This window comes from Molossus molossus, unplaced genomic scaffold (assembly GCF_014108415.1).
Source record: "Molossus molossus isolate mMolMol1 unplaced genomic scaffold, mMolMol1.p scaffold_m16_p_19, whole genome shotgun sequence".
In the NCBI taxonomy this organism is placed as follows: Eukaryota; Metazoa; Chordata; class Mammalia; order Chiroptera; family Molossidae; genus Molossus; species Molossus molossus.
In genome coordinates, this window is record NW_023425354.1 from 5,702,426 (window position 1) to 5,729,353 (window position 26,928).

At 54.1% G+C, this 26,928-nt stretch overlaps 1 protein-coding gene across 1 annotated transcript; it reads right to left on the reverse strand.

Moving 5' to 3' along the window:
- Positions 1-903: 903 nt before the first annotated feature.
- On the reverse strand, positions 904-14,672 carry CD300A (CD300a molecule). The gene is given in 8 exon segments (XM_036268335.1): positions 904-1,603; positions 2,467-2,574; positions 3,189-3,226; positions 6,995-7,089; positions 9,918-10,068; positions 10,792-11,014; positions 11,016-11,137; positions 13,721-14,672. Coding segments are annotated over 8 exon segments (930 nt in total). The 5' UTR covers positions 13,782-14,672; the 3' UTR covers positions 904-1,471.
- Positions 14,673-26,928: the final 12,256 nt, after the last annotated feature.

Consider the following 26,928-nt stretch of genomic DNA (forward strand, 5'->3'; position numbering starts at 1 on the left):
AGAGAAAACTGCTCAAAGGCACAACTGGGTGGTGATGTCAGTGGTAAACTCACAGCAAATGAACAGACCTTTGACTTCAGTGAAATACACCCCTTGCTTTTGACTCTCATTTACTTAAAGTGGGTCAAAACGTGGTTTAAAAAAAGCCGGGACACGTGACGCAGCTGAGAGGGTGGCAGGCGTGTTCTCAGACCCCAGGACTGCTTGCAGCAGGTTCCCAGTCCCCTGACGCGGGGACAGTGAGCGGTGACGGTCCCTTCCCGCCCGCCCAGCGACGACACCTCTCAGGATGTCCAGACCCCTTGGAGCCTTCCAGCTGCTCTGTGCTCATCTGGGATCAAAGGCAAGAGTTTTCTTTAATTCAGGATGGCAGGTGTAGAGCAGCATTGTTTAAATAACTTCTCTTCTCTCTTAAAACATTTCAACTTTATTGATCTCTCTCTCTCTTTCTCTCTCTCTCTCTCTCTCTGGTTACTCTTCACCCAAGAATATTTTCCATTCATTTTTGTTGTTGTTGTTATTGTTTTGTAGCTAGAGTGGAAGGGAGGGACCTGGGGAGAGAAACATCGATGTGAAAGAGACACACTGACTGGTTGCCTCCTACACGACCTTAATGGGGCCAGGGATTGAACACGCAACCCAGGTACGTGCCCTTGACTGCAATCAAACCCACAACCCTTTGGTTCCAGGGCCAACACTCTAACTGCTGGAGCAAGCTGGCCAGGTCTTGATCCCCCTTATATTAAAAGTAAATCTGCCCTGGCCAGTGTGGCTCAGTGGATGATTGTCGACCCTGCACTAAGAGGTCACTGGTTCAATTCCCAGCCAGGGCCCATCCCCAGATTGTGGGTCTGATCCCCAGTGGGGGACATGCAGGAGGCAACCAATCAATGTTCCCTCTCATCGATGTTTTTCTCTCTCTCTCCCTCTCCTCTCCCTTCCTCTCTCTCTAAATATCAACAAAGAAACTTTTCAAAAAAATGTTTTAAAAAAAGGTAATCTAAGAGTCCAGGAGAACCGAGGGCACTGCCCAGCGCCGGGTCTGGGGCCCAGGACAAGCCCCTCCTCCCGCCTCAGTGTCCCCACCTGGGAGAGGGGAGTCCCGCCTCCGCCTGGGCATCTCCTGGCTCCCTGCCAGCACCCCTCCCCCAGCAAGCCCAGACACCTCCACGGGGTGATACAAAGCTATTCGGAGGTAACACCGTGGGAGCCACGTCTGTCCCTGGGCTCCCACGGGACCGACCCCTCTCACCAGCTGGACCAGGCAGAGGAAAAGACGGGAGATGGGACACCGCCGGCCGGGGGCGGGGGCAGCCGCAGTCCTCAGCGGACGAGCACCAGCCCCAAGGAGCCCGGCTGTCCTGTTGGTCACCGTGGAGGGGCAGGCTGAGGGCATCTGGAGAGGGTGAGGGGCAGGTCCGGGCTCGCGGTGGCCCACGGAGTCCACCAGGGGGAGGCTGGAGGCCCAGGCTTATGTCTTCTTAATCACACTGTACTCTGGTTCCAGCAGGGGGCGCCCCCGGGAGGGACTCTTGTCCTGAGAATCCGGGTTCTGGACGCTGAATAGCACTGTGCTGTAGTGGAGATCGTCCCTGGGAGCCTGCTGCAGGGACAGACCCATGCTCAGGGGTACGCAGGGAGTCACGGACCCAGCTTAGGATGGGGTGCGGGACACCCCAGGGGCCCTGGAGAGGCTCCACTGGGAGCACCCCAGCCTTCCCCACTGTCCTGCCCGCTCCTCCTAGAAGGACTGGGCTCCAAGACCCTCCACCCACTGCTCCACCCACCTGGCCATGCCACTGCCCAGGACCCCGGGCATCACAGCCTGGGACCCTGAGGTCCACTGGAAGATCATTAGTCACCAAGTTAGTCAAACAAGGGTGCTGTCTTCCCAGGGCCCCATGTCTGATTGATGCTTTGTCCCAGGGCCCCATGTCTGATTGATGCTTAAATCCCCCCACCCCATCTTCTCCATCAAGGGATCCTTGGCCTCTCCTTGACTTCTTTCAGTAGCAGGATTCGCTGGGGGGCCCTGGGGGCTTCTCCCACTATTGCACTTTACAGAGCTTCTGCCTGAGGACTGGCCCTGCGGCAGGTCATTGATTAAAACCCGAGAAGCAGAGTAGATGCCAAAGAGGTGATGGGAACAAACAGCGGGGAATCACAGGTTTCACACAGTCTATGGGACACAGTAGGTGCTTAGTAAGAGTGCACTTCATTAGCTCTCAGGGCCATAGTGACGGGCCATCCAAATAGGCCCTCCATTTCCCACCCCACCCCCAACCCCACGCCAAGCCACAGCCACACCGAAGTCTACACCTGCTTTCTTTCCCGTGTGGCATTGCCCTAAAGAGACAAAAGGGCGCCAAGCCGGCCCCTCCCTTCCCTCCCTGCCCACTGCCACCCCAAGGGGGACGCCTCTGGCATAGCCCAGGGTGCCCTCCAGGATCCGGGTCCTCAACTCACCACTGTGCTGTATTCCACCTCCTCCTGCCTGGGCTGCAGGGTCTCTCCCTGAAGAGGCCAGGCCTGAAGCTCTAAATTGGCATAGCAGGGCTCCCTCTGCTGGTCAGCCTGGGGTGGGCAGGAGGAACAGAGCTTGGTGACTATTCACCAGCCCCTCCATGGTCCATTCCAGAGAGGCCTCCGTCCCCGCTTCTCTGCAGACATCTCCCCTTCCCTCTATGTTCAGGGGGCCCTAGCCCCAGCCCTGGTCCATTCCAGAGAGGCCTCCGTCCCCGCTTCTCTGCAGACATCTCCCCTTCCCTCTATGTTCAGGGGGCCCCAGCCCCAGCCCTGGTCCATTCCAGAGAGGCCTCTGTCCCCGCTTCTCTGCTGACATCTCCCCTTCCCTCTGTGTTCAGGGGGCCCCAGCCCCAGCCTTCCTGCCTGCCTCCCCACCCCCACTCTGGTCCTCTCTGGGCGATGTCTGAATGCTCTCCAGGATAGTGGCCAGGCTGGAAGAACCCTCCCTCATTCCACGTTCCCTGGTGGGGGGACAGACTGGCCAGAGCTCAAGACAGACACAGTGACCAGATCTCCCAGGCAAGATCCTTCTTGCCCTGGCCGAGCACCCCACCTTTCCCATTGATGATCCAACCAGACCTCCAAGAGCCAGAGAGATGGGCTCACCCCACACCCGGTGCCCCACCCAGCCACTCGACACTCCTCCTGCAGGCCTTCCTTACCTGACTGGGGTTCTGGAGAGGCTCGGGGTTCCCGCCAGCTAGAGAGACCAGGGGAGAGAGTGAGGTTTGTCCCACAACAAAGCAGGGACCACGGTCCCTGAACTCTGTCTGGAGAAAGGCCTTTTCCTGGAGACTTACATCCCGGAAAGGAAGGGGGCACTGATGTTCCCCAACAACCAGCTGGTCAGTGAAACCTAGTTTGATTACAGTCATCCCAGAACCCAGCACAGGGCCTGGAGCACAGGAGCTGCTCAGGACAGATTGCTGTGAGAGTGAGTGAGGAGTGAGGAGTGAGTGAGGAGTGAGTGAGGAGTGAGGAGTGAGGAGTGAGTGAGGAGTGAGGAGTGAGGAGTGAGTGAGGAGTGAGTGAGGAGTGAGTGAGGAGTGAGGAGTGAGTGAGGAGTGAGTGAGGAGTGAGTGAGGAGTGAGTGAGGAGTGAGTGAGGAGTGAGTGAGGAGTGAGTGAGGAGTGAGGAGTGAGTGAGGAGTGAGTGAGGAGTGAGTAGGAGTGAGGGAGTGAGGAGTGAGTGAGGAGTGAGTGAGGAGTGAGGAGTGAGGAGTGAGTGAGGAGTGAGGGGTGAGGGGTGAGTGAGGAGTGAGGAGGGAGGAGTGAGGAGTGAGTGAGGAGTGAGGGTGAGGGGTGAGTGAGGAGTGAGGAGTGAGAGTGAGTGGGATGAGATGAGTGAGGATATGAGGAGTGAGGTGAGGAGTGAGGAAGTGAGTGAGAGTGGTGAGAGTGAGTAGTGAGTGAGGAGTGAGGAGTGAGTGAGGGAGTGAGGAGTGAGGAGTAGGAGTGAGGAGTGAGTGAGGAGTGAGGAGTGAGGAGTGAGTGAGGAGTGAGTGAGGAGTGAGGAGTGAGGGGTGAGTGAGGAGTGAGGAGTGAGGAGTGAGTGAGTGAGGAGTGAGTGAGGAGTGAGGAGTGAGGAGTGAGTGAGGAGTGAGGAGTGAGGAGTGAGGAGTGAGTGAGGAGTGAGGAGTGAGGGGTGAGGGGTGAGTGAGGAGTGAGGAGTGAGGAGGAGTGAGGAGTGAGGAGTGAGGAGTGAGTGAGGAGTGAGTGAGGAGTGAGGAGTGAGGAGTGAGTGAGGAGTGAGTGAGGAGTGAGGAGTGAGTGAGGAGTGAGTGAGGAGTGAGGAGTGAGGAGTGAGTGAGGAGTGAGTGAGGAGTGAGGAGTGAGTGAGGAGTGAGTGAGGAGTGAGTGAGTGAGTGAGGAGTGAGGAGTGAGGGAGGAGTGAGTGAGGGAGTGAGGAGTGAGTGAGTGAGGAGTGAGGGAGTGAGTGAGGAGTGAGTGAGTGAGGAGTGAGGAGTGAGTGAGGAGTGAGGAGTGAGTGAGGAGTGAGGAGTGAGTGAGGAGTGAGTGAGGAGTGAGTGAGGAGTGAGGAGTGAGGAGTGAGGAGGGAGTGAGGAGGAGTGAGGAGTGAGTGAGGAGTGAGTGAGGAGTGAGTGCGGCGTGAGTGAGGAGTGAGTGAGGAGTGAGTGAGGAGTGAGTGAGGAGTGAGGAGTGAGGAGTGAGGAGTGAGTGAGGAGTGAGGAGTGAGTGAGGAGTGAGTGAGGAGTGAGTGAGGAGTGAGGAGTGAGTGAGGAGTGAGGAGTGAGGAGGGAGTGACAGGAGGTAGCTGCAGGGTGACTGGAGCCCCAGGCCCAGCAGTCATCAGCCTGAGGGGAAGGAGAGGGGACAGTGGCGGCGCTGACACTTTCGCATATTTGAACAGAAAGCCCGTCTCCCGTCACAGTGAACAGTGTGATCCCTGCACACCGGGTGAGCTCTGCGTAGGGATTTTTAGATCATTAACCCGGAGGAAAATAATACAATGTGCAAGCTTATTTGTGGAACACAATGAACAGAACAGTCTGAGGAACAGGGTAGACCCAGAGACGTGGACGTAGGGTGCAGACTGACAACCCTCAGAGGAGGGGGGGGGAGGAAGAGATAAACCACAGAACTACATGCATGTGCGCACAACCAATGGACACGGACAACAAAACCCGGGATGAGGGGGGCGGATGGGATGGAGGGTGTCAATGGGGTAAAAAAGGAGAAACATCTGTAACAAAAATATCAAATAAATTTTAAAAACTACAGTGTGTAAGTGTGAGCAGAGGTTGAAAGGGGAATCCTGGTGTGAAAACAACGTCTTGGGAAACACGGGCACAAACAGGCATCGGAAACACCGGAGGACACACCCCGAATGTGCTTGGTTTGCTCTGGGTGGTGGGAGTTTCCGTTTTTATTCATTAGGGGACATTTACTTCCTTCTCTGTGCTTTTCCTTACTTTTGAAGTTTTACAGCAGTCACGTACCCCATTTTTAAAGGGGGAGCTTTTCTAGGTGAAAGGGCACTGCGGGATCCCTGGCCGCCAGGGGTCGGAGCCAGCCCAGGCCGGGAAAGCCCGTGGGGAGGCAGTACCCCGTGAGGCCTGCGGGTAAAGGGGGGCCCTGGGAACTGTGGGGGAGCCACAGCTGGGAGAGGAAGTGGCTGATCCAGTTCCCTCCTCAAGGCTGCTCAGGCTGGGGCAGCGGCTGGGCCCCTGGAGGGCTGAGGAGCCAGGCAGTGGCCCTCGCCTCCCAGCTCCCCGTGGGTACCAGCTCACAGTGATCGCTGCAGCTCTGGAGAGAGTAACCCCATCCCTCTCACCCCGATCTCATGGCAGACAAGGATCCCCGAGAACCCACTGCCCCCGAAGCCAGCACCGCAGCTCAGGGAGGAATCGTCAGGCTCACACTCTGTCTGGGGCAGAAGTCTGCTCCCCTCAGCCGGCAGGGAGGCCCCAGCACCAGTTACTTAACGCATCGCCACGTGCCTACTGAGCACCTACTTACTGAGCGCCAGCCTGGGCGCTGGGTGCTCCGCACGTTCTCTCGCTCCATCGGAGCTCAGAGGAGGCGACAGAGCACAGGATGCCGGGAGCTTCCTGGGTGCCCCCCGCAGACATGACAGCACATCTGAGCAGTAACACACGACTGGCCTTCTCCACTCATGCCCCTGACCTCAGGGGCCGCATGGGCTGGGGAGAGGCAGGCGAGGAAGCAGGCGGTGACGATGGTAGAGGTACACCCAGGGGGTCCCCAGGCTACTTTCGGGACCAGCAGAAGGTGGGAGGACAGGAAGTGGAGGGCAGCCCTCAGGGCCCACGGGAGTGAGGGAGAGAGCAGGCAGGTGTCCAGAGCCAACACAGTGACACTGGGGTCACGGCCTTGGCGACTGGCAAGAAGTTGGGAAGAGCTGCCTTCCAGGGTGCCAGGAGGGGGGCAGAGCGAGGTCATGGAGGGCCGTGCCTGTCCTGTGGGGGCCTAGCCATTTCGGATGTGGGGGTCATGGAAGAAATTTGTTTTGTTATTTTTCTAATTTTCACCCAAGGATATTTTCCATTTATCTTAGAGTGGAAGGGAGGGGGTCAGGGAGGGGGAGGGGCGAGAGTGAGAGAGCGAGATCAATGAGAGAGACACATTGAGTGGCTGCCTCCCACAGGACCCCAGCCAGGGCCAGGACACCAAACTGCCACCAAGGTTCGTGCCCTTGACCAGTATTGAACCTGTGACTCTGGTTGGTGGGCTGGCGCTCTAACCACTGACCCACACCGGCCAGGGCCATGGAAGGGCTTTAAACAGAAGAGGGACCCTGCTTCTCGGCACCACCACCAGGCCCAGCCCTGGGGAAGGCCTCCCCCTGGGACCCACCTCCCACCGCTGGACCCCAGCACACCGGGGTCACCGGCTCTGGTCTGCCCTCTAGGGTCACCCCGGATATGCAGTGGAGGGCATGCGCTCAGTGCCCACTGGGATGGGGCAGGGGACAGGCAGTGACTCACCTTTGGTCTGCCTGCGGACCATCCTCCAGGCCAGCACGGAGGTCCCCACCAGGAGCAGCAGCAGGAGCAGCAACAAGAGGAGCAGCATGTCGAGCCTGCAGGGGAGCCGGGGGTGAGGGTGGGGGCTGGGAGTGCAGGATACATTCCCTCCCTTGTTCTATGCCTTGGTAAGGTCACAGTAAAACACCGAACCAGCCCTGGCCGGATTGGTTCAACAGTTAGAGCATCAGCCCGCAGGTCACAGAGTCCCGTGTTCAGTTCCCACTAAGGGCACGTACCTCGGTTGCAGTTTGTCCCCAGCCCTAGCTGAGGTCGTATAGGGGGCAACCAGTAGATGTGTCTCTCTCACATCGATGTTTCTCTCTCTCTTTCTCCCTCACTTCCTCCCACTCTATCTGTACATTAATGCAAAAAAAAAGTCCTAGGGTGAGGACAAAAAATAAAAACCAAACCAAACCATCAAGCATTTCCTTTCTCCATGTTTCCACATCTACCCAGTTCCCGCAACCCCCACACCCGGTATACATAAGACCAAGACCCTCCCAGAAGCTCTTTAATCAGATACAAGAAAGTATGAATGTATGTCATTCTCCTTTTTTCCACACAAAGGAGGCACAGTATAAACACTAGTATTTTACTTAACAGTCCATCTTGGACCCCATCAGGACAGGAAAACAGACATCACAGACTGCATCCTGGAGTTCTTTCCACGTCAGTACATACAAAAGGCCCTCACTGGTTTTTTTGGGTTTTTTTTTTATCCTCACCCGAGGACATTTTTCCATTTTTTGTTCAGGTAGAGTGGGAGGGAGAGAGAGGAACAGAGAGAGAGAGAGAAACATCGATGTGAAAGGAACACATCGAGTGGCTGCTACCCGCACAACCGACCAGGGCCGGGGACAAACTGCAACCGCTCACTCTGTTTTTTACAGCTGCATAGTATTCCACTGCCTGGATGGCCTAGCATTCATTTACCTCTTCCCTCTAATGGGCATTTATCTCTCCTCGTCCTTTCCCATAACCAATATTGCTGCAAAATATCACCTTGTAGCTCTGCGCACATGGACCAGCAGCAGCAGACTTCCTGCCATGACTTAGGGTTCGGGCCCCTTCCTTCATCCCTAGCTGGCATTCACAATGTTCAAGTCTTTTTCTTATTTTTTGATTTTTTAATCCTCACCCGAGGACATTTTTTTGCATTAATCTTCGACAGAGTGGGCAGGAGAGAAGGAAGGAGAGAGAGAGAGAACCATCAATGTTAGAGAGACACATTGACTGGCTGCCACCCACACGACCCAGAGCGGAGCCAGGGACAAACTGCAACTGAGGTAAGTGCCCCTGGTGGGAACCGAACCCGGGTTTGGTCCGCGGGCCAACATTAAGCCCCACAAAACCCAGCTCTGCCTCCCATGTGTGTATCCGCAGAGTCAATCTTTGGAAGCGGTGTGTTTGGGACCCGAATTTCACCGTGGCTGGTGTACAGATTGTCACCTAGTTGGCAGGTAGCTTTGGGAGGGCTGGCAGCTGACTAGCTTCGTCCTGCTCCTGGGAGAGAGGCTAAACCCTCAGGATCTCTCATTATCCACAAAGCCCTTGGGTCACCCCCGACATTATGCTACGAGGTAAGGTGACTCGGGATGGGTGGGGCTGGTCACCAGGAGGAACAGCCACACGATTAGAGACTCGGGGCTCTGAGCCAGCTGGCCCTCAGTGAGGTTGGGAATTGAGTTCAATCATGTGGTCACTGATTCAATCAATCGGTCTATGTGATAAAACCCAAATAAAACCTCTGGACGCCAGAGGTGGGAGGAGCTTCCTGGTTGTTAAACACACAAGTTCCAGGAGGGCGATGCGCCCGGCTCCACGGGGAGGGGGCGTGGAAGCTCTGCATTCAGAACCCGGTGCGGCCCCCACGTGTTCCGCCTTAGCCTGGCCCCCACCTTCGTCCTTTATGGTAAAACCGTTAGCATAAGTGTAGTGCTTTCTCGCATTCTGTCAGTGATCTACCAATGATAAAAGCCAGGGGGTCATGGGAACCCCCAAATTTGTAGCCAGTGGGTCAGCAGTGCGATGCCGTGGGGATCCCCACAGTGCTCCGGCATCTGAGGCAGTCATAGGGGATTGAGCCCCTAACCTGTGGGGGCTGTGCTAACCCCAGGCGCCCGTGCTGGGACTGAGTCACAGGACACAGGTGCTGTCTGACCCCAGAAATGGGTTAGGACAGCATGCATTTTTCTGGGAACTCTATAAACGTTGGATTCTCTTATGACCCCCAAAAGGTCAAGAATCACTAGATTAGCCCGGCCAGTGCGGCTCACTGGGTGAGAATTGACCCATGTACCGAGAGGTCGCTGGTTCAATACCCGGTCAGGGCACATGCCCAGGTTGTGGGCCTGATCCCCAGTGGGGGGCATGCAGGCGGCGGCCAGTCGATGTTCTCTCTCATTGATGTTTCTGTCTCTCTCTCTCCTTTCCTCTCTCTAAAACCCATGAAGAAAAAAATATTTAAAAAAAAAAAAAAGATTCAGTAGTTTAGAAGGAATAAGCTAAGGCGTCAGAGTCACAGAACCCTGTGTTAGAAGCCCAGCCTGCCTCTTGTAGCTACACGACCGGGCAAACCACTCAAATCGTGTAACCTCTCCGAGCCTCAGTTTACCCCTCTGCATAGTGGGAGCAGTAATGGTGAGGGTCCCAGCGAGCGGCAGACGAGAGCACTCACGGGAGGTGTGGCCCAGGCTGGTGGGATGGCGTCACAATCATTCAACGTCACCTTCCTTCATCCCCCTAGCTTCTCCCCGAGAAGATTCTCGGATCCCAAGGCAGGTCCAGCCACAGGGCCACAGGGCTGGGAAGGAGGTGGCCGCCCTGAGCCCCTCCTGAGGAGAAGGCCCACCTCTAGGACATGGGGACTTGGGCTCCTTACCTGGGGCCTGGACTCGGAGGGGGGTCATCCTGGATGTTCGCCCTGTGGGTGACATTCACTCCAGCCGGAGCTGTGGACCTGGTAGGAATTTTGGCTGAGGTGGTCGGGGGCTTGGCCGTAGCTGACGTTGTAGGTGACACTGATATCGGTGCTGGGGGAAGGGGAAGGGGAAGGGGAAGGGGAAACACCGGTCAGACTCGGGAACCTCTTCTGACCCCTCGCCACCCCCCCCCCCACCGTGTGATTTCACCCACAATGCTCACCAGGACGGCCAAAGCCTCCCCTGGTCCGGCCTGGGGAGAACATTTCCCAACAGGACGCGGGTACTGCTCCCAAGGGTCCCGATTCCATCCTCCCTAGGGGGGTCACCGCCCTCCAGAGAGGCCCTGAGTCACTGTCACACCCTGTCCTGTCCCCTCCAGCCACTGCCACATGCTGCTTGCCAGAGATGTCTGCTCAGCGGCAAATCTGAGGTGTCACCGAGCCCCACTGCGCTCAGCGCCTGCAGCTCCCACACTTCCCCACGCAGCTCTGGGCTTCCACGGGGCCGACCCACGGGGCTCCTCTCTCCTGTGCATCTGCTCTCGGCCTCCCCTTTGCCTGATGCACCTTCCCACCCCCCAAGACTGAGCACAGATGCCAGCTCCTCCAGGAAGCCTTCCCGTCTCTCCCCCTGTGTTTCTCCTTCTCTCTACATGCACACACACACACACGCACGTGCGCACACTCGCACACGCACACATGCACACGCGGACAAACACATGCACACACACAGTTTGCTTCGAGTCTCTGATCTGGCCCTTGCCTGGGCTATTCAGACCTGACTCCTCAGGCGGCCTGGAGCTGGGACGAGGGGAGGGTGCGTGCAGCTCACCTGGGGACACAGACACCTCAACCTAAAAGGTAGTATCGAAAAGTCCTTCATTCCATGGTACATTAATTCCACACTCGTATGTGCCTGCATCGCCCTCTCTGAGGTTCTCCAAGGTCACTGTGAAGGTGAGGTTTTCTGGGTGGTCCCTGATGGACACACGGCCCCTGCTCACTGCTCTCTGTGTCTCTGTGGTCTCCACGATCTTCTTCATCAGCGACAAGTGGACATGGGCTTTCGCACCAGTATTTCTTCATGTCTGCGAACTCTTCCTCATACTGACACTGCACGCTCAGGGAGCCCCCCACGGTGCCCGTCACCCGGCGAGGGCCGCTCAGAGACAAACCGCCTGCAAGACAGCCCAGACCCGCCCCTTACAGATGGGCCAGGGTCAGGGCGCCTGGGGGTCACCCCATGGATCTCCCCATTTCAAACCAGCCAAATCCCACTTTGAGCGTCTTCCCCTTCCTGTCACCCCAATATTTTTATCGCAGCAGCCCCTTCCTCCAGACCCCAACCCCCTTTCTTGCTACCCTGCCCACCCCTCACCAACCAGGGGCCTCCCACTTCCAACTCATCAGGACCACAAACACCCCAGCACTCTGCTCTCCCCGGAGGCCCCCAAGTAATATTTCAGCGTGAGCCCCTCCCCACTCCCCTGCAGCTCTGTGACCACAAGGTCCTGTGGGTCCCTCTACGGGGGCCCAGCAGGCCCTCCTCTCTTGGCCTGGGTGGGCAGATGTCCCGCAGAGAAGCCCCGTCACTAGGTTGCGAGGGTGAGGAGAGAAGGGTCAGAAGAACCCGGGTTTGTCTCAGCTCTATGATGCATCAGCTGTGTGTGCCAGGGCAGGCTACTCGACCTCTCTGAGCTCCAGGCCTCATGTGTAGAGTGTTGATCGTTGGTAGGCCTCCCATTGCACGCGGGACATTGAGTGAGATGGTGGGTGCAAAATGCCTGGTAAATAAATTTAGGCTGAACGATATGAAACTGCTGAAAAATGTCCAACTGTTCTGACCAAAAACCCAGAAATTTCATGATTCGGTCTAATAAAAAGAGAGAATCCTCTGTCTAGCCAAATGAAGAAGTAAAAAGAGAAAGTAACCACAGATACGAACACAATCAGGACAATGAAGGCAGTACTTTGCAGGAGTTCTCTACAAATAAATGCGTAAATCTGGATGAATGTGGGATTTTCCTAGAAAAATACAAATTACTGACATGGACACAGACCAGTGCTTCATAAATGCATGTCTGCTTCAGCCTCCCCTATCGGCCAAGACGGCACTCCTGGTCCCACGTCCGGCTCTGGTCCCTGCCTCTCCTCAGTTGTCCTTGACACGTTTCTCTGCCGGGGTCCTGCTCCCCTCCCAGGCCTGGGTCTCCAGAGCACCTCACCCCAAACCCAGTCACGTCCCTCTGTCCGTCTCCAGTGCTCCTTCTCACGTGCACCCCCTTCTCTCTCCTTCTCCACCCTGCATCTGAAATCTGGGGTGAAAAAAGTCACCATTTCTCCCCAAAGCGTCCGCCCCCGTGAAGGGGTCACACTAACTTAGGGGTAGGGAGGGTGTCAGAAAACCTGCAGCCTGTTCCCCCGCCTACCTGGAGCCCTGCCACGTCCGCACGGTCCTCCCTGGAGCCTTCTCTGTGCCTTGACCTTCCGAGGCTTGTCCCCGACCCTCCCTGCTAAGCACACACCCAGAGGCCCGGAGACCACCGGCCAGAGTCCCCACCGTTCCCAAGACTCTTCCCCCAGAAGGTGCCCGTGCTGTCCTCGTGTTCTTGTAGGATCGCAAAGGCTCTTCCCACCGAATCCCACAGAAAGAAGTGAACCCCAACTCCGGAAGTCAGGAGAGGCTAAGGCCCAGCCCGGGGGGTGGACAGAGTCAAGCCGGGGCAGAAGCCAGTGATCAGGGAACAGGAAACCTCCCATTAGTGTGCACACTGAGAGGGACAGACAATAACAGGCTTTCTGGTGGGTTCGCCAAATCAAGGGGAAAAGAAGCCACACGTCCACAAACCACTAGAAAGAAAAGTAACCAGGGTAATCTGCAAGTCTCTACAAATAAGTCTGTAGCTTGGGTGAAACGGATGCTTTTCTAGGAAAACATGAATTACCACTATTGGCTCCAAATCCATGTTTTAGTGTAGACCAATAATGGTGAGTGTTCTCATGGAGTCCTTGCCTGATGATGACTACGTGACTGATGTGATCATTTCACAGTGTATACATGCACCAGAAATATACACATTTCTTATTTGTTAATTATATAAAGCTGGGGGGGTTCCCCCCAAAAAAAACAGTCCCCTGCTGGTATCTCTGTGGTTGGAGCATCATCCCATACACCAGGTCTCAGGTTCGACTTCCAGTCAGGGCACATACCTAGGTGCGGGTTCGAGACCTGGTTGGTGTGTGTATGGGAGGCAACGGGTCAATGTATCTCTCTAACATCAATGTTGATCTCTCTCTCAAATTAATTAATAAAATAATAATAAGAGCAAACCTAGACAGTTTCCCAAGTCAGTTCTCTCTCAAGCGTTCAAGGGGCCCTGGCTACACCCTCCACGTCCTGAGAGCACGGCCCCCAGGCTTCCTCCACACCCTGGACCGTGAACCAGGAGGGGCCCCGTCCTGACACAGCCCTCCGTGCTCAGGGAAGCCCCTGTCCACACCGCGCTGCGCCTCTCAGCCTCCCCAGAACCCTCCCCCATGCCCTCCCCGTGGCCCCACGCCCCACGGTGGCTCATCTAAGGTCAGGAGTCAGACCCTTGCGCCTTCTGTCCCCAGGAGTGCCATCCTTCCGTCTGTCTGTCCATACTCCCTGGTGGACTGAGTGCGCCCCATCCTGAGATCGGTGGGGCGTCCAGACTGGGGTTGCTACAGAGACAACCTCCCGCTGCCCGCCCCCCGCTGCCCGCCCCCGCGGCCCTCACCTGGGACCCAGAGCAGCAGCAGGGCTGCGGGCAGCCAGGACGCCCGGTCCGGCGGGGTCATCTCACCGCACAGAGGTCGCCGGCACAGGGCCCTGCGGGACCCAGGCGTCAGTCCCCGTCCAGGGGCCCAGTGCCCGGCTCAGCTTCTGCTTCTCTCTGCGCTGGTTCCTTGTTCCCATGTTTGGTTTTGTTCCTGGAACTGTCAGGAAATGGAGGCGCCAAGGCCGCAAAGCCTGGGGGGCTGGTTGAGACACCCCGGAACTGAGCTCGCTCCTACCTAACCCCAGCTCACTCGAAGGCTCTCGTGTGTTCCAGTGAGGAGCCCCCCATTCCTCCACAGCTCACAGGCCTGTCTCCCCTCTCTTTGCACCCCCAGACTACAGGGCCAGCTTTCCTTCGGGTCGGGCCCAGTAACTGCCCCCACCCCATTTCCTGGTGGTCGGTGGTCAGGGTGAGACCCTGGGGTGGAGCCCTGGGCAGCTCCCACAATGAGGCCACCTTTCCATGAGCCTCCAGCTCAAGGCCCGGACCCCCCAGTTGGCTCAACGACCTCAGAGTCCCTGAACGCTTTCTAGTCTTGGAAACGTGTCCTCAACACGACCTGAAGGTCCTCAGGCTGTGACCTTGCTTCCTGTGTGGCCCCCGCTCGCTCGATCCAGCTCGGGGCAGGACACAGAGCGGGGACTCAGCAAGCGCTAGGGGACAGGGAGACTGGCTGGTTCTCCTCCTGGGAGGTCCCCGGACAGCGGGGTGGGGCCCCGAGGGTTCCTCAGGCACCGCAGTCAGGATGAATGACACTTGTGAGCACCCGGGTCTTGAACTGGACAGCAAGATGGGAACACGGCGTCACGTGGGGTGGTTTACTGGAAACTGCTTGTGGAGTTCTGCAGAGACTGGTGTTTTGCAGTTCCACCCCGGAAAGGCGTGGCCTCCCCGTGAAGGTCAAGGTGAGGAGGGGCAGGCACAGGTCTGAGAGGCAGGAGGCGGGGTTCTCCTCTGCCGTGACCTTGAACAAAGCCGGGGGCTCCTGTATAATGTCAACAATAAGAGCTAATCTGTGGGAATAACAGTATAATACCTATGAAGATACTTACGTGGGAGATAATATCCTTAGGCCATTTCCCCCAGGGAATACATCTTCAATGAAAAGCAAGGGGAGAATAGGGTTCCACCGTGAGAAGTGGGCTCCACATGTAACCTGGGACGGACTCTCCTCGGGATCATGGGCACACACTGGACCATGGCGGGCGGCGGAGAGAGGAGGGCCAGGGGAGCTGATCCCCACCACACTCCTGCTCACCACAGCCTGTCCACAAACCCTAAGAAGAAACAAAATTACTGAACGATGTCAGAAATGAAGGAAGTGGCCTTTTCCCTGCTGCTCCCCAGGAGCCATTGGTAGACACAGGAAGGCCCACCCTGGGGTGCTGGCCTGAGCCCCCTTCTCAGGCCAGGTCTTGCCATTACAAGGCCTCTCACTGGGTTGGGGGCCTCTTCCAGTGTGGACCCACGGGCTCGGGTTCCAGTGGGGAGGGTGTTGCTGGTGCCGGGTGGGGTATCTCCAGGCAGACTTGCAGCAGCTTTAGTCCTGCAGATTGTAGGAGCCCCAGAAAAGATTTGGGGGTGACTGAGGTGTGGGGCTTCTCAGCAGAACTTCCCTCTGCAGGGTAGTACAACTTAGAGCTGCCCTCTCTCCAGAACAATCGGTGGCTCCCCATCTGCTCTGCCTCTTTCTCCCCCTGACTGAGGGGATCAAGTGCGGCCTAAAGGCCACGAGGCTGTGCCCACGCCCAGCAGTGATGAGAGTGTGGCCACAGGACCAGGCTGCAGTGAGAACTGAGAACACCTGCTACCCGCCAGGAGCTTTGGCCGGGGTTAGATGGACTTGACTCAGGGATTAGTAACTTCAAGATCCATGAGACAAGTGGACCAACTGAATGGAAGCAGTCGGGGAAGGGGCTGCAGGGGAGGGAGGCAAAGTGCCGGGAGCTGCCGGTTTCCCTTCCCCAGGAGCCTGGTGAGATCAGCATCTGTGGCGGGCCCCGCCCCCACCTGCCGCTCTGCTGGACTCTGGGGACTGCCCACCTCTGGGGCAGCCACCCCAGCATGGCCAGACAGTCAAGGCAGCTTGCAAACTCCATGTCCCGGCGCACCCTCGGTCCATAGCCAGTGATTGTGATCGCCCGTGACGGCTTCTCTGCCTGGTCCCGGGGCTCTGCGCAGATGGGGAGGAAGAGGAAGCTGTGGCTGAGCAGATGGGTGGCGGTTCCCGCCGGAGGCCTGAAAGTCCCCGCCATCCGAGCCGACTCCCCGCAGGCCCTGCCCACCCCCGACGGGAACGGGATGAGACCTGCTCTGGGGGGGCCTGGGAGCCCAGCGGGGCCCCTGTGGGGGCGGCTCAGGAGGGGGCCTGCTCCAGGCTCCCCCTGGAAACAGCCTCGAGGCTCCTCAACGTCAGTCGCAGCGACAGGGGTGACCCTTCGAGCCGGCTCCTCAGAAGCCCCCGTCCTCTCAGGGCCGCTCGGGCTTTCTCCCCGCCCCCGCACCCGCCCCCTGCAAAGTCTATTTCTGTATTGAATCACCTACACCGGCCGCCGCCTGCCCTCCTTTCGGGGCAAGACTGTGAGGCTCCCAAAGCAGGGCCCACTGCTCTCGCCAGGGAGAGGGAGGCAGCAAGGCCTCTGGCTCCCAGCCGCACTCCGCCCCCAGGAGAAGGAAGGGACAGCTCGTAAAGTGGGGAGAGCATGTTGAAATCCATCCACCTGAGCACTGGGAGTCCTACCCTCCCCCGAAGTCCCACCTCAGGGACAGCCAGGTTCCAGCAGAGGCCAGCGGTGTGTCCACTGCGCACGGACGGACGGATGGACAGACGCAACGGCAGCATCTCCCCTCTCTCCCAGCTCCCCAGGGGTGCCCAGAGAGAGTGGCGTCCAAGGGGGCCGCCTCCTCCCAGCACGGGCCCCAGGCGTCTCCTGAATCTCTGTAATACCCTGGGATCCCTCCAGGGAGCAGGACCAGGGCCGGGGGTGGGTGAGGGGAGCCTGGGGGGAGCCCTGACTGAGACAGTGGGGACAGAGCGGAGAGCTCCTGCCCTGTGTCCTGGCCCCCAGCTGTATTGCAGCTGCTGTGAGTCCTTGTCCAGTGAGTGTCCCCTGCTGTGCAATGGAGCACGGCAGCACCCCACCCGTTTCACACTGCAGGGAGCCGGACCTGAGGCCAGAGACGGGATTCAGCTACGTCCCCGAAGCTGCGGTTCACTGAACGGCCGCCATGTGCACGCATCGATTTCCACTCCTCGCAACACAGCAAGTCGTGTTTGATGCGCGCGTCCCGATTAACCGCAACGTCGTCCACATGCGATGACTCGTGCGGTGCAGGGCGGGAGAAAGGCTTCGAGAGGCGGTGGAGGCGCCCAAACTGCTGACCACGCAGGAGCAGAGAGGAAGAGAATGTTAGGCAGCCGGGGCCATGAGAACCCAAACTGACAGGCCTCCCAGGGTACCCCGTTTCCCCGACTCCCTGCCCATCTGCTTCCTTCTCCTTCTGCACCCTGGGGACAGCCTGGGGGCGCTTCCTGCCGTGCTGACTGAGGCTGAGGTGAACCAGCAAGCGGTCAGTTCAGACCCTCGCATGTCTGGCTTCGGGAGCATTTGCCCTTGAACTTGAAGATGTAAATTTCTGACATTCTGAGGATGACCCCGACTCCCAAGGCCTCAGCAAGGTCAGAGACTTCTCCCCCCACCCACACACACACCCCTGCAACCCTCTTGACCTGATGATCTCCCCATAGACACTTCTGGAAGCTGGAAGGTGTGTGCTTCCCAGGGCTACTTCAGGCAAGCCAAGAGTTCACAGTGCTTTGGGGGAAGTGAGTGTTAACTATGGATGGCTTTTAAAAAAGGCCCACGCCTTGAGGCTCATTAATAACCAGCATCCGCCCCACCCTCGGGAAATCCTTGTGCTGAGCACCCGAGGGAGTTTTTCATTCAACTGAGAACCCAAGGCTCTTCAAGTAACCACGACTAATAACCTACAGGCAAAAAGCTAGAGGATAACTGAACCATTCCTGGGCTTGCAACTCTGGCCAGGAAAGTAAGACTTGACAGTGGTGTATAACGTGGGTCCTCCCACACTCATCTAAACCCAGGAGAGGGAGCCACAAACAGCAGAACACCAACACCCACAGGGAAAACTTGGCAGGCTCCAAAGCCCATTGTGATGGTCAAAATGGTGAAACACAGAAACAAATGCCAAATGAAAGAACAAGAAACCTCTACCGAAGATGAGATAAATGAGGTGCAGTTAAGCAAGTTAACAAAACTAGAATTCAGAGCCATCATCTTGATTCCTCAAGAGCATGAGTAAGGACATCAGTACCATGAGTAAAGACATAGAGATGTTGAAAATCAACCAATTGGAAATTAAAAACCACCAAGAAGAAATCAAGAATGACATATCAGAAATAAAGAACACATTGGAAGGTCTAAACAGCAGAGTAGAGGAAGCTGAGGACCGGATCAGTGAATTAGAAGACAGGGTAGAAAAAATCAACCAATCAGAAAACCAAAAGGAAAAAACCATTAAAAAACAGGAAGACAGAGAACTGTGGGACAACTGGAAACATAATAATATTCACATCATAGGAGTCCCCGAAGAAGAAAATGAGAAAGGGTTACAGAATATATTTGAAGAAATAGTGACAGAAAACTTTCCTAATTTGGTGAAGGAAGAAGGCATTCAAGTTCAAGAAGCACAGAGAGCCCCAAGTAAGAAGAACCCAAACAGGCCCATGCCAAGACACATAGTAATCAAACTGTCAAAAATTAAAGACAAAGAGAGAATCCTAAAAGCAGCAAGAGATAAGCAACAGGTTACCTACAAAGGAAACCCCATAAGGCTTTCAGCTGACTTCTCAACAGAAACACTACAGGCCAGAAGGGAATGGCACGAAGTAATCAAGGTCATGAAAAACAGGGATCTGAATCCAAGACTACTCTATCATTCAAAATAGAAGGTCAAATAAAGAGCTTCCCATTCAAAAAAAAGGGTTAAGGGAATACATTAGCACCAAACCAGCACTGCAACAAATGTTCAAAGGACTGCTGTAATTAATAGAAGAAACAGGAAGAAAAATATAACCACACTAAACAAAAAATGGCAATAAATAAGTACATCTCAATAATCACCTTAAATGTAAATGGACTGAATGCTCCGATAAAAAGACACAGAGTAGCTCATTGGATAAGAAAGCATGACTCATCTATATGTTGTTTACAAGAGACCCACCTCACAACAAAAGACTCACATAGGTTGAAAGTGAAGGGATCGAAAAAAATCTTCCAAGCAAATGGAAAGGAAAAAAAAGCAGGGGTAGCAATACTCATATCTGATAAAATAATTTCAAAATGAAGGCCATAACTAGAGACAAAGAAGGCCACTATATAATATTGAAAGGATCTATCCAACAGGAAGATATAACCTTGATAAACATATATGCACTGAATATAGGAGCACCAAAATATATTAAAAATCTTCTGGAGGACTTCAAAGGAGAAATCAACAGCAATACGATTGTTAACTCTTAACTTCCATATTACTGCCCTAAGCCTCTCATTCCAGAAAACCAAAACCCATCACTCCAGTCAGACGGAACGAAATGACGGAACTACCCTAACCCACCCAAAATTGCAAACGGTCGCTCGACAAGAAAAACAAGTTTCAGGAGACCCCAGACCCAGACCAATCAAGAACTCGGGAGACCCCAGGCCCGACCAATCAAAGATGACCACATCTCCTCCGTTGAACGACCACCTCCCCAGCCCCAGGCCCGACCAATCAAAGATGACCACATCTCCTCGGCTGAACGACCACCCCCCCAGCCCTAAATTTAAAAATCCCTAGTCTGTACAAGCCGGTTGCTACTCTCTCCTTAGGCTGATTCCCAATAAGCCTGCACCCCTGGAGACCCTGCACCGCCTGTTCCGCCTCGTTCTTACAACTTCCAAACTCGTTTTATGAGGTTAGCAAATTCTAATTCTAAAACCAGAAAAAGACACTACAAAGAAAGAAAACTACAGGCCAATATCCCTGATGAACATAGACACCAAAATCCTGAACAAAATACTAGCAAATCGGATCCAGCAATACATCAAAAAAAGTATTCACCATGACCAAGTGGGATTCATCCCAGGGATGCAAGGCTGGTACAATACTCACAAATCAATAAATATGATATACCACATAAACAAAATGAAGAATAAAAACCACATGATCATATCAATAGATGCTGAAAAAGCATTCTACAAAGTCCAGCATCCATTTCTGATAAAAACACTCAGCAATGTGGAAATAGAGGGATCATATCTCGACATAATAAAGGCCATATATGAAAGACTTACAGCCAACATCATACTCAATGGGCAGAAACTAAAAGCATTTCCCTTAAGAACAGGAACAAGACAGGGATGTCCACTTTCGTCACTCTTATTTAACATAGTACTGACAGTCTTAGTCACAGCAATCAAACAGGAAGAAAAAATAAAAGGGATCCAAATTGGAAAGGAGGAAGTGAAACTGACATTATTTGCAGATGACATATTATACATAGAAAACCCTAAAGACTCCATCAAAAATCTACTAGAGCTAATAAATAAATTTGGCAAAGTAGCAGGATACAAAATTAACTTCAAGAAATTAACGGCATTCTTGTACACCAATGATGAACTCACAGAAAGAGAAACTAAAAAAGCAATCCCATTTACCATCGTGGCAAAAAAATTAAGATACTTAGGAATAAACTTACCCAAAGAAGTAAAAGACCTATTTGCAGACAACTACAGGACATTGAAAAAAGAAATAGAGGAAGATATAAAAAAGTGGAAGTACACACCTTGTTCATGGATTGGAAGAATTAACATCATTAAAATGTCCATATTACCCAAAGCAATCTATAGATTCAATGCAATCCCCATCAAAATACCAATGACATATTTCACAGAACTAGAACAAATACTTCAAAAGTTCATATGGAACTAAAAAAGACCCCTAATAGCCATAGCAATCTTGAAAAAGAAGGACAAAGTAGGTGGGATCACAATACCGGATATCAGGTTATACTACAAAGCGACTGTAATCAAAACAACCTGGTACTGGCACAAGAACAGGCATATAAACCAGTGGAACAGAACAAAGAACCTAGAAACGGACCCAAGACATTATGCTCAATTAATATTTGACAAAGGAGGCAAGAGCATACAATGGAGTAAAGACAGCCTCTTTAATAAATGGCGTTGGGAAAACTGGACAGCTACATGCAAAAAAATGAAACTAGACCATCAACTTACACCATACACAAAAATAAACTCAAAATGGATAAAAGACTTAAATGTGACCCTTGAATCCATAAAAAGCCTAGAAGAAAATGTAGGCAACAAAATTTCAGACATCGTACGCAGCAGAATTTTCACTGATACATCACCTAAGGCAACAGAAACAAAGGAGAAAGTGAACACATGGGACTACATCAAACTGAAAAGCTTCTGCACAGCAGAAGAAACAACCATCAAAATGGAAAGGCAACACACTGTATGGGAGAGCATCATTGCCAATGATACATCAGATAAGGGGTTAATTTCCACAATAGAGTGCTCATACAACTCAACAAAAGGAAGACAAAGAACCCAATTAAAAAATGGGCAGAGGAGCTGAATAGACACCTCTCCAAACAGGACATACAAATGACCGAGAGACATATGAAGAAATGCTCAACATCACTAATCATCAGAGAGATGCAAATTAAAACAATGAGATATCACCTCACTCCTGTCAGAATGGCCGCCATCAACAAATCATGGTGAGGGTGTGGAGAAAAAGGGACTCTAGTACACTGCTGGTGGGAATGCAGACTGGTGCAGCCACTATGGAAAACACTATGGTGTTACCTCAAAAAATTAAAAATTAAATTGCCATTTGACCCAATGATCCCACTTCTAGGAATATACCCTAAGAAGCCTGAAACACCATCAGAAAGAACCCTCATGTTCAAAGCAGCACTATTTACAATAGCTAAGATCTGGAAACAGCCCAAGTGTCCATCAGTAGACGAATGGATAAAAAAGTGTGGTATATGTACACAATGGAGTACTATGCAGCTGTAAGGAAGATCTCTTATCCTTTGAGACGACATGGAGAGACCTGGAAAGTATTATCCTAAGTGAAATAAGCCAAGCAGAAAAAGACAAATACCACATGATCTCACTTATTTGTGGAATATAATGAACATAACAGTCTGAGGGATAGGGTAGACCCAGAGACAAGGAAGTAGAGTTCAGACTGACAACCCTTGGAAGAGGGGGTGGTGGGGGAGGGAGGAGATAAACCACAGAACGTATATGCATGTATGCATAACCAGTGGACATGGACAACAAAACCGGGGATGGGGTAGGGGGATGGGGAGGAGGGTGTCAATGGGGTAACAAAGGAGAAACATCTGTAACAAAAATAAAATAAAATAAAATAAAATAAAATAAAATAAAATAAAATAAAATAAAATAAATGTTTAAAAAAAACCAAAACCAAAAACATGAAAAGTAGAAAATGTCAGACACCGAAGACAACATTTTGTTAAAAAAAAAAAAAAAAAAAAAGGCCCATGCCTGAGCTCCCCCCCCCACCTCCCTCCCCTTTTCCTACCCAAGTGTGCCCTGAGATTCTGCCTCAGCCTTATCCATGTGGAGCCCACACCCCGAGGAAGAGGGAGGGTGGGGGATGTGTCAGGGCAGAACCCTGGACATACCGAGGCAGGCGGAGGAGACACAGAAGTCAGCGGGGCATTTATTTTAGTCCCCATCCCTGCCCAATCGAAACTCTCCCCAGAGAGGGAAGGGGCTCTTCCAGGGAGACTCAACATGACAACAAGCTGGGGCGATGGGACCAGTGTCCCCAACCCAAACCTTCTACAGAGTCAGATCCATAAAGTTGGCTCCGGAAAAGAATGAATGGATGAATGAATGAATGCTGACAGTGATAAAGAGCGTGGACTCTGAATCTCATCGCCCAGCTTTGAATCCCAGCCCTCAGTCTGCACAGCAGCTCAGACTTCTTTCAACTCTCCTCTCTTTTCTCCTGTGCCTTGGGGGTGTCCCTTTCCCACCTGCCCCTCATGACCCTACGACAGCCACATCTTTCAAAGGCCCAGCCTGTCCCTCCTCACAAGGCTTTGTCCAGGGACCTCTGTGCTTACCCTGGCCCCCTGACCTCACACTTGGACAGGCTGCCCAGAACCAGACGGCCTAAAGGGAGGGACAGGACACCTCCCTCCCAGTTGACTGTTCCAGCCGAGGTCTAAGACGCTGCTATACTCCCTCACTCCACCAGGGGGCACTCTCTGCCCGGGCAACATTTATTTGTTTATTTGGCAAATACTTAATGGCTACCTACATTGTGCCAAACTCTGGGCAGGGAGATGGAGACATGAAGGTTAAAAATAAAACCATTCTCCTCTCCAGGAGTTTGTGGTTTAGTGGGAAACATGTAAACACAAAGGATTACCTTAAAAGGTAGACGTGGTACTTAGGTCAAAACAAACATCCCAGTGGCCGGGGTGAGAGAGGGCCCCTCATTTTGTCAGACACCAGAAATGGCACAGACGAGTGCCAGGGCCCTGGACCTCGGCCCTGTGCCCCTCCACCCATCTCAGTCCCGCTTGATCTCTGGCCTCCTTGAGGTTCTGGGAGGAGGAATTCTGGGAGCCCTTGAAAATTCCAGAAGGATGTCTAGCCTGACCCCAAAGGGAGCCTCGGTCATGGGAGGTATTGGGGGACTACCTGAGGTTGTTTGTCTCTTCCCTCTTTTACCCCACCCACCCTGCCTCCGCCACAGTCCCCAAAAAGATGAGAAGGTGGTCTCTGGAAGTTTCCTGTCCACGGTCACAGTTCCTCCAGCAGCCTTCACGGGACCATGGGTTGGGGTTGAATGTTACAGAACTCATCTAGGTCTCCCCACTGGGTCCCAAGCTTGGCTGACTGTAAAGAACACCTGGAGGGCCCTGGCTGGTTTGGCTCAGCGGTTAGAGCGTCGGCCTGAGGACCAATGAGTTGTGGGTTTGATACCCGGTCAAGGGCACGTACCTCGGCTGCGGTTCGTCTCGGCCCTGGTCAGGCCGTGCGGGAGGCAACCAGTCCATGTGGCTCTTTCACATCAATGTTTCTCTCTCTCTCTTTCTCTCTCTCCCTCCCTCCCACTCTATCTAACGATAAAACAAAGACAAAACAAACCCCTGGCATACTGGTTCCGAGCACGGCTCCCTGGACCTGACGCAGACCCCCCCATCAGGGTTCTCTAGGCTTGGGGTGGGGAATCGGTCATCTTAACAACGTCCCGCAGGTGATGCCTACAGTCAGCCACGTCGAGGAAGCGACCGTGCAGGGCTGTGGAATGCCTGGGACCCTCCCTGTGCGCAGAGGTGTTGGATGGGGTGGGACAAGACTGTTGGAACAGGACAGGACGGGCCAGGACAGTGTGGGACAGGGCTGTGCCTGGCACATGGCAGCCAACTCAGTAGCTATCTGTTGAGGAGAGCAACGTGAGAGTGAGCTGGAAGACTGTACCTGCGCGGGCCATGCAGGCGGCAGCTCCGACGCGTCCCCTCAGGGCAGCGCCCAGGTTGCCCTTTGGTCCCAGAGGTCGGAGCACCGGGGTGAGTGTCCTCTGGGAGGAGTCCCTGGGGTCCTGGTGGAGAGTTTAATGCTGGACTCACTGTGCCTCTGGGTCCCCGGGCGTCAGAAATATTTGTTCAAACACTGCGTGAGCAACGGGAAGATAACTAACGGCTGTGGGCCCCCAGGTTCTCCCAAAGCCATGCGAAGAGCAGACGAACAGGCCTGGCTGGTGTGGCTCAGGGGTTGAACATCAACCCATGCACCAAGGGGTCACTGGTTCAATTCCCGGTCAGGGCACACGCCCAGGTTGTGGGCTCGATCCCCAGTGGGGGGCATGCAGGAGGCGGCCAATCGATGTTCTCTCTCATTGATGTTTCTCTCTTGCACTCTCTCTCCCTTCCTCTCTCTAAGGTCAATTAAAAAAAATTAAAAAAAAAAAAAGAGAGCAGATGAAACAGGACTCATTGGTGAGGTCACGGCCGGCAGCATCCCTATCTACAGACTGTATATCCGGGGCATGCGGCTGGCCCAGGAGCTCTGGGAGGGTTGGGTCCAGGCCTGTGTCCTGGCGGACTGTACACTGGGAGGGGGAGGGGCTGGGGCTGGGAGACCCCAGTGAGGGGCTGTAAGCCCAGGGAGAGGGAGGGAAGGTGGGAGGTGAAGAGGGTGTGGCCAGAGGAATGGACTTCAGGATCTGAAACTCAGAAGTGGAAGGAGTTCATAAAGAAACTCATGACCAGCCCTGGCTGGTTTGGCTCAGCGGTTAGAGCGTCGGCCTGCGGTCCAGAGAGGCCCGGGCTAGGTTCCCTCTAAGGGCACGTACCTCTGTTGCAGTTTGTCCCCGGCCCTGGTTGGGTTGTGCGGGTGGCAGCCACTCGATGTATCCCTTTCACGTCGATGTTTCTCTCTCTCTTCCTCTCTCTCCCTCCCACTCTCTCTGAACAAAAAATGGAAAAATGTCCTCGGGTGAGGATAAAAAAAAAAAAAGAAAGAAACTCATGACCCTTAAGGAGATGAATCTTGGAACTTCCGAGGTTAGTCTCAAATGAAATCAAGATTCCTCCAAGAAGTCCCGACTCTGTCCCGAGTCCTCCCTCCCTGCTGGCCCGGGAATTCCTCGTTCGTGGGGAATCACTGCAATCTCTGATCCCCATTGAGAATGGGCTTCAACGGGTTGCCTCGGGCCTGCCAGCGTAAGGTGGGTGCACGCCGAGCCAGTCAGTGTAGCGCACGTGAAGTCTGACAGGTAAAGGCATCCCCGCTGGCCCTTCAGCACCGGCCCCAGGGTGGCCAGGAAACGTGCCCTGGTCATTGTCTGAGAAGGCATTTCCTTTGGCACCCGTGACAGGGCGGGGGGTCTCCCTCCCACCTGGCAAGGCTGAACTTCCTTTACGATGAGCCCGAAACGGGTCAGGAGGGTTGGCTGTCCCTTACATCCCCCGAGTTGGGACACAACACTGCTTTAGGTGTTAATTAGCTACAGGTTCCTGCCTCCTTCGGAAATGGGACTCTTCAGCCACCTGCCCCGGTGGTCCTGGGCTTGGAGCTGCTCACTCCTAGGGCCAACATTTGAACAGGGGTGTCTCCTTGACCCAGTGGAGGGAGATCCAAAGTAGGGAGATGCCCACTTCCTAGGGGACAACTGTGGACCCACTGACATCCCACCACAATCTCGGGATGCTGGTGAGGGGGGCAGTTTCCGTACTACTCTTTCAGTGACACGTGAATGACACGGAAGCCCACTTCCCAAACACAGGGGCTCTACTCCTCATGCCTGCTCACTGCCAGCCCTCCCTGCCAGCTCTGCAGCCCGTACCTGGGGTGGACACATGGATCTCCATGTTCTTGGTTGACGGACGATTGGTAAGTGCCTCCGGTATTAATGCCATCTGCTTTCCCAGAGCGGGAGAAGGTACCAGGGTGTCTCAGCCCCCTTGAGGGGGGTCCCATCGCCAGAGAGGACCAAAGAAATATGCACAAGGGTACTTGAAAAACAACAGACACGTGTGCAAGACTGCGTTTCCAAAGGGTGCACAATGGCCCTGGCCGGTTTGGCTCAGCGGTTAGAGCGTCGGCCTGCGGTCCAGAGAGTCGTGGGTTCGGTTCCCGCTAAGGGCCCGTGCCTCGGTTGCAGTTTGTCCCCGGCCCTGGTTGGTCGTGCAAGACACTCGCTGTGTCTCTCTCACATCAATGTTTCTTTCTTCCTCCCTCTCTATCTGAAGATAAACGCAAAAATGTCCTTGGGTGAGGGTTAAAAAAAAAAAGGAAGAAAGATGGGGTCTTTAGAGGGTAACCAACTTAAAATTAGGTCACTAGGGTGATCCCTAATCCAGTGTGACTGGTGCTCTTATAAAAGGGGGAGATGAGGACACAGAGACACGCATAGAGGGGAGGCCATGTGAAGGGACGAAGGGAGAAGACAGCCGCCTACAAGCCGAGGGGCCTGGACAGACGACAGCCTGAGAAGGAGCCAACTCTGCCAACACCTTGATTTGGGGCTCCAGGCTCCAGGACAACGAGATGATACATTTCTGTTGTTCAAGCCACTCA